Genomic DNA, 15,314 nt, shown 5'->3' on the forward strand with positions numbered 1-15,314 from the left:
GGGGGACTCTAAAGTATATATGTGCCCTACTTCATGTCATTAATGTTAGAAAAATACTTTGAGGTGATGAGGAGGACGGAGAAAATTAAATGTGCAAGTAAAAGAAAAAAAATTAACAGTACTATTTTTATAATGTATTATTTTTTGCATGCTATAAAGTAAAATGTTCTCAGTTTTGAAATGTAATGGGGATACTATTGTAAACAAGTGCTCCTTTTTTTCTTTTTTTCTTTCTCCCTTCTGTCTTTCTCCTTGTTCAGCTCTAAGAAATGTAGGTACTGCAATGTAAAAACAAGAAAAAGTCTGATTAAAAGAGCATGACAAAATAAAAAATAATGTGCTTTGTCTTATTCTTGCATGGGTGAATGACTGAATTGAGGGCCTTAGCTTGATCTAATAAGTTTTGAGAAGAAGCAAGAAAATGGAAAAGAATATTGAATCTGATAAAGTGAAATTGGCTAGAAAAAAAAAAGAAATTGCTAGGAGATAATGTTCTCTGAAAGCATTCAGGTGTTTTCTCAGTTGGGAGAGCTATAAAGATGAGACAAAACAGGACAGCACTAATAGAAGCTCAGGCTGCACCATGTGCCTTTGCATGAATAAACCTTCAGCTGATGTCGGTCTTCATTTTATCTTTGACAAATGGCTTCAGTTCTGATATCTGAACCGAATTGGCCGTTACTACATCTCACATCCACCAAAAACTTGAGCATCACCTCTACCCACAATCCCTCTCTCTCAATTACCTCACATCTTGTTTGCCGCTTTCTGAAACATTTGTTTTTCACTAATGATCTTGAGCTCTAGTGGGTTTAGGTACATTCTTCTATTCTTTCCTCAGAGCTTCTTCTATCTTCTTTAATTTTTCTTCTTACACTTAGTGTAATCTTTATAAAGCATCATCACTGATACAGTTTTCCTTAAACTTTTGTGTATTTACCACTATTATCATTGATAGCCCCCCCCCCCCCCCGTAGCTCTTTTCCCATACATGCTTATGCACTTCTTTGGTTGTCCTTGCTGATAGTCCTACCCCCATTCTCACCTTTTAAAAATATATAAAAATAATAATAATTATTTCCTTCTTCTGCCAGTTCTTTGTCTTCTGTAGTGTTGGTGTAAGTAGCTATTTTCTAGCTGCTTCTACTCTTGTTGACATGGCTGAGAAGGGTAAGAGCCCATCTGGTTATAAAAAATGACAAGTGTGGCCATAAAATACACTCATGGGATTTTCAGTCTCTGCATATATTGTCTTGACCCCCTCCATTTACAAAAAGACTGCACCATTTGTCATAACTTTAGCCACAGAGCCCTTGTGGAAAGGCAAAATAGCCTTATTTTAAAAGGCTTGCTTCCCTCAGCTTTTAGCAAAGGCTCATCTTCTGAAGACAAATGGAAAACCAACATTTCATCTCCTTCATCCTCATCTTTAGTGGGCAAAGGCAAGAAAAGAAGTCTCTCAGTTCTGACCTCCCTGTCGGTTCCAAAAGCAAAAGAATTGAAACCCTCTTTTCTGAATATTTCAACAGAACTACAGGCCTCTTGCTACTGACACACCAGTGCCAACATCCATTCCGGCACCGATTTTTATTTCAAGTCCTTCGACATCAAAGGCCTCAGTACAGGAAATCACTACTGCTTCACCTGCTATGACCAAGGGCATATTGCCTAGAACTAGCTATTTGCCTTATTGATATTTTTGCTGGGGAGCTACCACAGGTTTTTCCTACAGAGGCCCAAGTCCCCTTCTACTTTGTCGGTTCACTGCAAAAGTCTTTCTGAACTTGACGTGGAGAGGCTAGTGAAGAAAATTCTATGGCCTAGACAACTTTCAGACCCCCTTTCAGTTCTGACCTTCTTGGGTCTTGGTACTGAAACTTCTTTTACCTCACTAACTACTCCTCCTCTAACTTCATTGAAGCCTTAGAGTGGTCTGTTCCAGACCTCCTAGCACTGACTGTCCTGTCTCTGAAGTTATTCACCTCTTTGGAACTGGTAGTTACCCTGAGCTCTTTGGTTACTTCGGAATACGAGACTTCCTGGAGCCATAGCTACCGTGTCAGTTCTGAGGGGCAGATCTTGACTCCAGGTTTTTCATAGCCCTCTCTGTTCCTCAGAGCTTTGGCTCGAGTTAGTTCATCTCTGGCTTAGGTCTTGAGGGTCAGTTCTTCAGAGCTGACAGTGAGCCCAGTTCCAAGGTGATCTGTCTCTGTTTTGATCTCCCTTCCCTCTTCAGGGGATGGCCTTTGAGGCTATGCACAGGGCCCTTTCTCTTGCAGAGGCTGTCAGCACCTTCCTCCTTAAAACAGGTACCCCCTTGAGTTCAGTTATTCCTCCTGTCTCTCCACTGAGATAGCAGGTGCTGAGGCATCAGGTTTCACAGGCTCAGGTAGTCTCATGATACCTACCCAGATTATCCTCCTGAGGAGATGCCTAAGGAAAAAGAAGTGCAAGAGGAAGCACTTGGATTCCCCGCAGGAATCAGTCACCAAGGAGACACATTTCAATGAGGATGAAGGGCCACTACAGTCACCTCCTGAAGATTTGGAGACCGCCTGGAAATTTAAAAACAGAGGTGGCTGAAAGTCCCAAAACCCTTCCTTTGAGGAATCTGTTTACCTTCAGGCTTTCGCCACCTTCCCATCTACTTCTTGGGTGACACCACCCACTGATGAACTCATTCATTTGATTTCAAAGTGGGCATGGAAGGCTACAGACACCATCAAGTCCATCCCTAAAATCCTGATAAAATACTCTCTGCCCCCAAATAATAAAACGTTTTGGGCCAAGTGGTTAGCTGTGAATGCTATGGTCATAGTGGCCACCACTAAAATGGAACTTGCTGAGGGGAGTTCCTCTGTTCATCCATCCAACAGGGAGTCTTGGGCTATGGACAGATTTGGGAAGTGTGTTTATGCTTCATTGACCTTTACTGTAAGGTCCTTGAATTTTTTGGCACATTTCATGAGACTCCAACGGGATCTGATTAAGGAATTGTCAGATGCCCTGGCAGGAGCTGTAGCTGAAGGAGTTCAAGAGAAAGTGTCTTCCCAGTTAGCCACCCTGGAGTCTGTCTGATTCATCCACAAGGCTGGTAGCTCATACAGCTGAAGGAACATCCGGAACAGTGGGTACAGGCATAGACAAAAGGAGACGCACCTCAATCCGCCTGTGTGACTTTGTGGAACCATTCATGTGGTCTTTCGTCAAAGCTACTTTTGACGGAACTTCTTTGTTTGGCCCTACAGAAAAAGAGACTTTATCCAGGTGTGAGAAGGGTGCTAAGACCCTTTCTGCTGTGGGAGTATGTTTCTCTACCCCCCCCCAAGGTCATTTTCCAGGAACCGAAGGAGTGGTGGAAAAATGTGGTTCAAAAAATCCCAAGGGCTTTTTAAAGTCACACGTGGAGGGAGTTCTCCCAAAGATAGAGGGTGGAACCAAATTCCTTGCAGCAGAGGTGGTGCTTAAAATCAGAGCTTAGGGGATTCCTTCCCAGGAACGCCCTTTCAGCATTCCTGAAGTGAGGCTTAACTGTCTTCCAGTTGAAGTTGTCGGGGGGGGCACTTATCCTTGCACCTAAATGCCTGGATAAATTTAGCAACAGATTTCCTGGGTGCAACAGATCATTTCCAGAGGCTATATCATTCCCTTTTCCTGCCCTCCTCCTCTACTGAAAATCCCTGATGTTCCACCCAATCAGAGGGATTCAGCATTGCAAGAAATCCAAAAACTGCTGGACAAGAGAGTCTTCCAAGAAGTCCCACCAGACCAGAAAGGATCAGGAACGTTTTTTTTTTAGTTCTAAAAAAAGACAGGGGACTGGAGACCCATTTTGGATCTCAGTGTGCTGAACAAATCTGTTTGGCAAGCAATGTTCCGGATGGTCACAGTACAGTCTATTCTTCCCTTTTTGAGGAAAAATGACTAGATGTACTAAATAGACCTTCAGGATGCATATTACCATGTAAAGATGGACAAACACTCCAGAAAGTTCCTTCACTTTCAGCTGGGAGCCAGTCATTACCAGTTCAGAGTACAGTCCTTTGGTGTCACCACGGCCCCCCAGGATGTTCACCAAATGTACGGCAGTAGTAGCACTTGATACTGCAAAGATTCAGAGTGTTTCCATATATGGGAGACTGGCTCATAACCGCTTCGACCAGGCATCAGTTAATGATAACCAGAGATTGCACCCTCAATATCTCCGCCCATTTGGGGATTACGGTAAAATTTTGAAAAATCACATTTAACGCCAACACAAAATTTAGAATTCATAGGGGCTGTACTAAATACTCAAACAACAACATCATCCCCTCTTCCAGAAAGACTTCAGAGAATAGTGGTACAAGCTCAAAAGGTAATCTGCAGAAAGAGCGTTCCAGCTCGACTAATCCTGCAAGCTCTAAGGTCGATGTTACCATCAGTAACTCTAGTACCTTTAGCCAAGTTACATATGAGAATTCTGCAATGGTTACTAGCTTCCCAGTGGTCTATCCTCCACCAACTCTTGTCAGACCAAATCCTGATCACTCTCTCCATGGTCCTCCCTTTGTTTTTCCAGAGCCCACAGCCATAGTAACCACGGCTGCTCCCAGATGGGTTGGGGCGGGCTTTTCTGGGCAAGATGGTCCAAGGCACTTGGTCCCCATTAGAGGCCAACTTGTGCATCAATGTCCTGGAGCTAATAGTCTTCTTGTGTTGCAAACTTTTCAGACAACTCTTCCTCAGGGGACTGTTGCAGTTCGAACAGACAATACATCAGTGGTTTAGTACATCCTCAACAAGCAGGGTGGAACCAAGTCTTACTCCCTTTGTCAAGAAGCTCCTGAGTGTGGCAGTGGGCAATCTTTTCCAACCACTTTCTAATAGCAATGCACATTCCTTGGAGTTCTAGTGTGATTGCAGACAAGCTGAGCAAATACATCCTTCAGCCTCACGAGTGGTGTCTCAGTCTAGAAGTGGCAAAAATTATATTCTGTCATTGGGGCGGTCAACCTTGCTGAAACCTGTTTGCATCCACTTAAACATCAAGTGCAGCAATTACTTCACCCCAATTCTGCCTCTGGGGAAGTCACCCAGAGACACTCCTCCTCCACAATTGGCCCCACGGTCTCCTGTATGCCTTTTCCCAATACCAGAAACACAGAAGCAGCTTCTGGATAAAGGTACTTGAACGAAAACAGCAAAGCTCCTTTTAGCACACCTTCAAGGACCACCACAGCTGAATTAAAACATTATTCTTTTATTCCAACGATATGAAACAATATAAAACTTTTTGTAAGCGCTTTAGAGTATAGACCATACACTTCATCAGACAAGTAACTACTAAGATTTTCTATTCATTTAAATAGTTAAAAAGGCGCCAAAACCTATACCATTTTAAAATACAACTTCTGTCTACCATTAGATGGCAGTATATACATTACTTTCTATAAATTCTTATCATTATTTACTGTCTGAATATTAACGTAATTCATCAAATATCTACATATCCTAGTACATCTATACATTAAAAATAAAATAATGATGAACATTTCAAACTGTCACCTAAATATCTCTAAAACATTCTCTTGCTCTTGTGTTAATATATACTTTTATATATTTATTAAAAACATTAAAACATTTTTACATAACATATAAAACTTATAAACATTCAACCTACTTTATAATATCAACAATTTATTATAACTTATAATTAAACTAATGTTTTAGTGGCCTATCTCTGAGAAAAGGTTTGATGGTTATCCTGTCATTCAAACCTTTCCCCCTATCTGATTGCATTCTAATAATCCATCTAGTTTCTTCTTTTTCCATGTACTTTTTAACATTCCCTAACCTATTGTTTCTTCCAATTAACTCTATTACCATAAATTTAAATTTATTGTCTAATCCATTACTTAATACATGTTGTGCTAGTGCATTTGTCTCATCTTCTCGATTAATTGCATAAATATGTTCCCTCACCCTCTCTCTCAATGTCCTATTTGTCTTGCCTATGTAGAAGCTGTTACATTTTAGACAGCTAGCTAAATAGACTATATCTCTAGTCTTACAATCAGCATAATGCTTAAAATTGTAATTTTTTTTTGTATTTGAGTGAGTGAAACTATCAGATGCCATCACATAGGAGCATGGTTGCATCTTCTGCAAGGAAAAGTTCCTTGTCTACTTGATGTAATCCCTTTCTTACTTCCTTTCTCATAACATAGCAGCCTCTTCAAAGACTTCTTATTTCCGATAACTATAACTAGGTTTATATCCCACTATACTTCTTATTTCATCATTTGTACTCAGTATAGCCCAATTTTTATTAATAACCCTGCATATGTTTTTGTTATTATTTGAAAAGGGAATATTCAGCCTCAATTGCGTGTTTAACTTTCTGGATTTTTCCTTCTCATTGTCATGTAAATGAGTATTCTTACTACAAAATAAGGTCTCCCCTTACCTTTTCTATCTATAATTAGGGGGTCCATTAGGACATCACTTTCTTTTTTTAGAATATCCCCTCTTTAAAAACTCCTCTCTTAATCTCTTTAAAGTTTCATCACATTTTGCATCCTCACTAGTTAGATGGGATATTATCCTCCCTTGATTTATCACAGACTTTTGAAGAAATTTATGAAGGTATTTCGCATGGAAGATTTGAATTCAGTACTAGGAGTTCAGAGTGAATTTACATATTCCCCAAGATACAAAAAATGGGCTAGGCTAGATAGAATTTACATTTCACAGGAACATGTGCATTTAATTGAAGGTCTTGATATGCATTCACTAACTATTTCAGATCATGCGGCAGTAATAACTAAAATTAAAACATAGGATAATGAAATAAAAATGAGACCCTGGTGCTTTCCTATCTACAGTGGATATAAAAAGTTTACACCCCCCTGTTAAAATGCCAGGTTTTTGTGATATAAAACAATTGGACCACACTAAATCATTTCAAAACTTTTCCCACCTTTAATGTGACCTATAACCTGTACAATTCAATTGAAAAACAAACAAATCTGTTAGAGGAAGAAATATAAAAAAATAAAAAAAATGTACAATACGCTGGTTGCATAAGTGTGCACACCCTTAAACTAATACTTTGTTGTGTGTGCACACCCTTAAACTAATACTTTGTTGAAGCACGTTTTGATTTAATTACAACATTCAATCTTCTTGGGTAGGAGTCTATCAGCATGGCACATCTTGACTTGGCAATATTTGCCCACTCTTCCTTGCAAAAGCGCTCCACATCTGTCAGATTGTGAGGGTATCTCTTGTGCACAGCCCTCTTCAGGTCACCCCACAGATTTTCTATTGGATATAGGTCTGGGCTCTGGCTGGGCCATTCCAAAACTTTAATTTTCTTCTAGTGAAGCCATTCTTTTGTTGATTTGGATATATGCTTGAGGTCATTGTCGTGTTAAAAGGTGAAATTCCTCTTCATCTTCAGCTTTCTAGCAGACACCTGAAGGTTTTGGGCCAAAAGTGACTGGTATTTGGACCTGTTCATAATTCCCTCCACCTTGACTAAAGCCCCAGTTCCAGCTGAAGAAAAGCAACCCAAAGCATGATACTGCCACCACCATGCTTCACTGTGGGGATGGTGCTCTTTTGGTGATGCAAAGTGTTGTTTTTGCGCCAAACATACCTTTTGGAATTGTAGCTAAAAAGTTCAACCTTGGTCTCATCAGACCATAGCACATTTTCCCACATGTTTTTGTGAAACTTGATATATTATTTTGCAAATTTTAGCCAGGCCTGGATGTTTTTCTGTGTAAGAAAATGTTTCCGTCTTCCAACCCTACCCCATAGTCCAGACATATGGAGCATACAGGTGATTGTTGTCACATGTAGTACACAAGTACTTGCCAGAAATTCCTGCAGCTCCTTCAGTGTTGCTGTAGGTTTCTTGGCAGCCTCCCTGACCAGTTTTCGTCTTGTTCCATCAATTTTGGCGGGACATCCAGTTCTTTGTAACTTTACTGTTGTCCCATATTTTCTCCACTTTTTGATGACTGACTTCACTGTCTTTCATGGTATATCCAATGCTGTGGAAATGTTTTTGTACCCTTCGCCTGACTGATACCTTTCAGCAACAAGATCCGTTTGATGCTTTGTAAGCTCTCTGTGAACCATGGCTTTTGCTGTAGCAGGCAACTGAGTAAATGTCAGAAAAATCCTACTAGCACAGCTGAACTTTATTTGGGATTAATCGGAGTCTCTCTAATTGATGGCAGGTGCATACCCAAGAAGACTGAATGCTGTAATTAAATCAAAAGGTGCTTGAACAAGTATTCGTTTAAGGGTGTGTGCACACAACAAGGGTGTGCACACTTATGCAACCAGCATATTGTACGTTTTTTTTAATTTTTTATATTTTTTCCCTTAATAGATTTGTTTGTTTTTCAGTTTAATTGTACAGGTTATAGGTCACATTAAAAGTCGGAAAACTTTTGAAATGATTTATTGTGGCCTCGTTTTTTTATATCACAAAAACCTGGCATTTTAACAGGGGTGTGTAAACTTTTTATATCCAGTGTATCTGTTGAAAAGAGTAATTTAAGAAATGGATAGTGGAAATTATTCAGGAGCTCTTAAAGAAGATAGAAATTTCTTCTGAAAATATAGCTAGGGAGTAGGATAAAATTAAAGTGGAGTTTAAAAATAATGTGGAAATAGATGAAAGGAAGATATGCTTAAGAAGTAACAAGAATTATCTAGAGGGACTGACAAATGTTAAAGTATTGCAGAATAGGAGGAATCAAACGGAAAAGAAGAAGAGCAACTGCAGAATGATAAACAGAAAATAAAGGATTACCTTGATAACATGCAGGAGTTTAGAAAGATTGCTGTTAGTGCAACTTTTTTTGCTAATAACTCTAGAGCACAGAAAGGGCTGTTGCCAAGCTTAGGAAGTTAACAAGAGATTGTCTAGGGGTATTAGAAATATTTCGGAAATTCTGTGAAAGTCTATATAAAGCAGACAAATATGGAAATCAAGAAAAGGTACAAATGGAAATGTTTATGGAAGTTTTAATATGCCAAGGTTAGCAGTAGATGAGGCTCAGTTACTAACAGGATAGGAGGAGATGAGATGAACAATTGAGATGTCTACAGGAAAATCCCTAGGATTAGATGGTATTCCTGTGTGTGTTTGGAAGCTAGGAGGGAAGAACTGATAAAGATCTGGAAGGTATTGTTTAATAATATTTTAAGAGGAAGAGAAGTACCAATATCCTGGAAGAAAGGGGTGGTAGCTGTAATGACTAAAGAGGGTAAAGACCCATCAGATCCAGCTTCATACAGGCCCATTTCAATACTAAACCATGATTATAAAATGGCTAAAGGAATGGCAAAAGTAATGCCAAAATTGATAGATATGGATCAGTGTGTTTTGTGGAGGGCAGGCACATATCTGACAACATTAACAGAACCTTAATAATCCAGAGGGAAGCAGAATGTATGAAAATACCACATTTGTTGGTGAGTCTTGATGCAGAGAAAGCATTTGACAGAGTAAGCTGGGGCTTAATCAGCAGGGCAATGGAAGCATTTGCATTCCCTGATAAATTTATAAAGTTGATTTTGAGGATATATGAGGGATCGGAGGCAAAAATTAAAGTGTGTGGTGTCCTGTCTGATAATTTCTGCTTGAGCAAATGAACCAAGCAGGGGTGCCCTCTTTCACCTTTGTTATTTGTATTTTATTTAGAACCACTGGCAAAGAAAATAAGGGAGCTGGAAATTCAAGGATATAATTAGTATAGTAGTCAAGAAAAGCTGGCTGTACTTGCAGATATTATTTTGTACCTGACAAAAGCAGGAAAGGACATTAGTGTTGTGGAACATTTTGAGACCGTTTCAACTGTTTTTGGGATACAAAATTAATGATGCTAAAAGAAAGGCAATAGCAGTAAATTATGTACCCACACACAAAATTGGCTCAGCAATATCCATATTTGTGGGGGCATGATAAAATGAAGTATTTATGAGTATTGATTAAAAATGATACCGGTCTAGCAGCTAAGGATATGTGGGAAGAGACTAAACAAAAGATAATACAAAAACTGAAAAATTGGAAGCTCTGTTATATGGATATGAATAGTAAGATACGATAGTAAAATATAAACAGCTAAAAATTTTCTAGTCCCTTTAATTTTATAAACATGTCTAGCATATTTTTTATCAACCAGAGGAAAAGTTGTGAACAGCAATTAATAAAGAGCTGAAGGATTTTATCTGGGAGGGGAAGACTGCAAGAGTCAAGTGTGGCATAAGATGATTCTTTCATTAGAACAAAGCAGACTGGGATTAAGGGGTATTTCAGGGCTACACAGTTAAGGCTCCTATACATAGCACAAGCAGAAACCTATAATTCAAAGTGGAAAGGGATGATGATGAAACAGTGGAGAAGCTCAAGAAACAAGGAGAGACTGGGATTTTGGATGCCGATCTTTAAGGAGAATAACAGTAATCATACAGAATATTATATTCATAAAGTAGCAGAAAGTGTTCTAAGAACTAAGCCAACACTGGATGCAGAAATAGGATTCTGCCAATGGCGATGACTGCAATTAAGGATACAGACAATAGGCAAGAGGGAGCTGGATTTTATTAAAAAAAACTGGCTAAGGAACCAAGGTCTTGGGAGCAAACAACTAGATAAGGGAAGACAGAATGGGAAGATGCCAAAAATTTAACTGGACTGCAAGTTAGAGACTGCCTTCTCTATCAATGATTGATATCAGAGTATTGGCAAAGAGAAAGAAATGGGAGGGGGGCTAAACAAAAGACCAGCAGTGGTAGAGTTTTTAGTAGAAGTTATAACAGAAGCTGTTGTTAAAGAAATAATTAGTAGAGCTTATTAAATATTGCATGATGACTATAAAAATCAATCAGTGGAGTTTAGAAGGGATTGGGAAGAGAAACTATATAGAAAAACAATGGAGAGATATATGTATGTCTCCCAAATATGCAAAAAAAAAAAAACTAGAAGATTTAGGATTTTTGTTTGGAAATGTTGATATGTTTATACCCCAAGTGGACTCCAGAGAATTTTTACTCAGGTAGACAGCAAATGTTGGAGGTGTGATGGGGGAAGAAAGAGGTAATTGGGAACATATTTTCTGGAAGTGTAATGAGTTGGCAGACTTTAAAGATTCCCTGCAGACTACTCGGTCAGAAATACTGGGTGGGCAAAGTGGTGCAACTAAGGAAATTATTTTTCTGACCTATGATACAGAATCCAAATTGCCTAGACATAGTAAGGCCTTGCTGGGTCTTAATTATGGTGGCTGCTATAGTACTAGATAATGGGAATCAAGCTGTGTAATGTCTGACTTGCAATGATTGGGTAGATTATAAGTGATGTATAATGTTTGTAACTAAGATTATGTCAGTATGGTTTGTGATGTAAAATGCTTGTAGCTGTGATTATGTCAATATGGTTTGTTTTCATTTATATAAATGTATGATTGCCTGTGTCATAACTGATAATTTAATAAAGATGTTTCCTGTTTAAAAAAAGTTTTTTTTGAGCCCCCGACAAAGAATTGTGTTCCTGGGATGTCAGCTAGAGACCTCAGTTCAAAGAGCTTTCCTTCCACAGGTAAAAATAAAATCTTTATGTAGATCTATTTATAAGGTTTTCCACTCAGGCTTTGGTCACTGCGAGGGGAATACCTTAGGATTTTGGGTCTCGTGGCATCTGTGATTATCACGATACTCCTAGCAAGACTCCATGTTAGAAAGATAGAGCAGTATCTGAAATCTCTTTGGTCTCAGCATCAACAACCTTTATCTTTTCAGATCCCAGTACTGAGGTTTGTCAGAAGAGAAATCTTTTGGCGGAGAGCCACTCCCTCCCTCTACCCACCTTGTTTTTGGTGTGTTTTTTTATTCCTAGCATTGTCCTTTCAGGGCTCAGCCTTTCTCTCTCACCTGGCAGGAAAGCTCCAAAGGGCTTTACATCCAGACTTGTTTTTCAGTCAGCTCAGCTTGAGCTGCTGACAGTTTGGGTGCATGAAAGCTGCTCTGAAGCTTTGGAAGCTGGTCAGCTGTTATATCCTTGCCAGGATATAACCAGCCTAGACTGCAGCAGTGAGCAATATGAAGAGCATTGTATTTCCTTCAGAAATTGCATATTAATGGAAAACCTAATTCTCTAACAACTTTCAGAGTTTATAACAGCAGTATTTAAAATATGTTCATAATATGGGGCCTTTGTTTTCCTTAATTTTTGGGTTTGTGTTGAATTATTGTGCTAAGAGATTTGGAGGTATGCAACTTTCGTAGTATGGATTAAAAATGCTCTGTGTTTTAATTTGTCTTCATTTTTATTTTATTTATTTATTTGTCTAAAATTAATGTAGACTCACCTAGGGAAATTTTGAATACATCAAATTTACTGATCTGTTTAAGAAAACTGATATGACTTTATAGGTGTAAAGAGACAGCTGCATAAATCTGGACTTTCTTTAATGCTCATCCTCTTGCAACTGTGGAGAGAGGTAGCAGCATTTAAATTTGGCAATTGTTAATCAAATTCATTGTAATTGACAATTCCTCTTTACCATTTCTATGTAGTATTTATACTATTTGCTTCTCTGATATAGGTTGTGATAACATCAGAACATAAAAGTTCCATGGAGTTTCAGGAAACTGGAGAAGGTAAGATTCATTACTGTTCTCTCTTTATGTAACAGATTTTTTGACACTCAGAGTTATGTATTGCATTTTCGTTATTGCATTAATTTTGGTTAAATGTAGCCTGCATACTAAGTTATTGCTGTATGTGTTAACTGGCTATGAAATTTAGGATGTATGTTGAGTATAGATAGCATTGGTTATTAAAAGTGCACTACTATTTATAAATCATATCTTAAAATGGTATTAGCCTTTCCTTTATTGCAGCTCATAATGCTGATGTTGACTAATGAAAATGTATTCAGCTTTTGTAGGATTTATTTACCCTGCTTAAAATGAAGGAGTCCAATGTATTCTGAGAGAAGTTCTTTTAAGCTGCCAGTTGCTGCCCATCCGCCCTGTGTAACGTGCTCACCACATAAGTGTTTTCTGTTGCTTCAAGTTATAGTTAAGTTGTAAACTCCTTATCAGCAGTACTGAACTGGCAGATACTGCAGCTACCATAAAGATCAGGAACCCCTAGTCCAAAAACATTGAAAGTCTAATCTGCAAGGATAAAGTATGTTAAAAAGCTAGCTTTAAATAAGCAATTTGTTTTATTAAGTTGTAACATACAGTGGTGAGTACACCACCATGGATGCTAGCTACCCAATTTCCCTCCATACCTTTGTTCTTAGTACACCCCCACTCCTTACACTGACACAGAAGGGAACTTTTAAAAAAAGACATTATCTTGCCCCTAAAACACTTTTTCTTTGCTGATCAAAGTTGCTCCAAAATAAAGGGTATATAGTTTATTTTTTTCTCTTGTAAATGTTATTCATACCTGTCCTTTGCATCACTGCTTTCTCCACTCTTGCAAAAGTGGGTGATACTTTTTTTTCACTGCACACACACTGGAAACCTGCTCTAGTTGCATGCATGCACACTGGAAACCTGCTCTAGTTGCATGCCCTTCTACTCTAATCTGGTAATCCCTCCCTCCTTATTTTCATCTGACATCCAGTTATAGGCTATATAGTAATCCTGGTGATACGGGAGCCATTTTTAAACTACCCAGTTGTTGTCTGTCCCCCCCCCCCCCCCCCTGATTAGCGTGCTCACATGTTTTTTTTTGCTTATTGTGTTTATTTTAGCTTAAAAAAATGTATCCTATAGTAGTTAATTCTAGCTTTTTGTCAAATCTTTTACTTGCCAACTGTGTATCATTTGCATTGAGAATATAACATACCCAAACCATATGACAAGCCAAGCCTGTGACTCATGGTTTGTCTCATAGCCTGCATACTTGCATTTTAACTGATAAATGCTTGAACAGTTGTATTATTAGGGTTCACATCAGTGCATCTCTTCTACTACTGGCTTGGTTACCTTGTCTACTGAGATTTTCTGGCATAGCACTACTAATCGCCATTTTAGACTGTTTCCTATCTGTGAACACACTTGTTATTACCGGGCCCTCATATTATACAGTCTCAGTTTCTTAAATGATAAACTGAAGTGTTAGTTTAGTAATGTAGCATATTTTGCACTAATAATATAACAATGTACTGTCTCCTAAGAGGCATTAAGCTATATGTGCACTAAATAATAAATACCCTTGTAACTAAGTACTCATGTTAAACGTAATGGTAGTCAGGAAATAGAGTTGGTGATGAAAAGGTGATTTAACTATGTGGTGCACATATTTGTGTATACATTAACATTGACTCTTTCTCTGTTTTTTACTATCATGCTTCTACTGCTATCTTGCTATCCCTCACATAATTTTTTTTCAACATCTAGTTAAGTTGTAAACTCCTCATCGACGGTTAACTGAACTGAACTAGCAGATACTGCAGCCACCATAAAGATCAGGAACCACTAGTCCAAAAACGTTAAACGTCTAATTTGCAAGCATAAAGTATGCTAAAAAGCTATATTTAAATAACCAATTTCTGTATTAAGTTGTAACATACAGTGGTGAGCACACCAATTTCCCTCCATACCTTTGTACTTAGTGCACCCGCACCCCTTACATTGACACAGAAGGGAACTTTTATAAAAGACATTATATTGTCCCTAAGACACTCTTACTTTGCTGATCAAAGTTGCTCCAAAGTAAATGGTACATACTTTATTTATTTTATTTTGCATTTGTTTACCGGGAAATTCTGTACATGATAAATAGAGATACAAAGTTGCAGCAGTAGTACACAACATTACAGGTTGTTGGCTTTAATACAATAATAAGATATTATCAACAGTATATACAGTAAGCGTTGCAAGTTAAGATAGTTATTTTTTTTTTCTGTTGTAAATATTATTCATACCCGTCCTTTTGTTCACTGCTTTCTCCACTCTTGCAAAGTGGGTGATACTTTTTTTTTTCACTGCATACACAATGGAAACTTGCTCTAACCCTCTCCATTTGCCCTCATTATGCTTGAGCTCACTCCACTCACCTACCCTACCCCCATTCACACCCACCTCCTTAACAGTATATCCATTCACCTAACGCCCACCCCTCTTCCCAGCCTATCACAATTAACAAATTGTTAATCTTTTTCCACCCTCTAATTCCACCCAAACAGCTCCTCCAATAAATTCTCTTAGTACAACCCTTCTACTCCCCACCTTCTAGTGTTGCATCATTAGCAACCATTTCTCACTCCTTCATCCTTCTCCACCCAAGT

The 15,314-nt window shown here is 38.4% G+C and overlaps 1 protein-coding gene across 1 annotated transcript in view; it reads left to right on the forward strand.

Moving 5' to 3' along the window:
* Nucleotides 1-15,314, forward strand: part of CEP72 (centrosomal protein 72) — a 1,336,989-nt gene that overhangs the window by 623,884 nt on the left and 697,791 nt on the right. Inside the window, exon 7 of the mRNA XM_044065699.1 lies at nt 12,609-12,663. Coding sequence (XP_043921634.1) covers nt 12,609-12,663 — 55 coding nt within the window. The remainder of the gene's footprint in view (nt 1-12,608; nt 12,664-15,314) is intronic.

Source organism: Protopterus annectens, chromosome 3.part0 (assembly GCF_019279795.1).
Source record: "Protopterus annectens isolate FY-2018-M chromosome 3.part0, PAN1.0, whole genome shotgun sequence".
NCBI classification, from domain to species: domain Eukaryota; kingdom Metazoa; phylum Chordata; order Ceratodontiformes; family Protopteridae; genus Protopterus; species Protopterus annectens.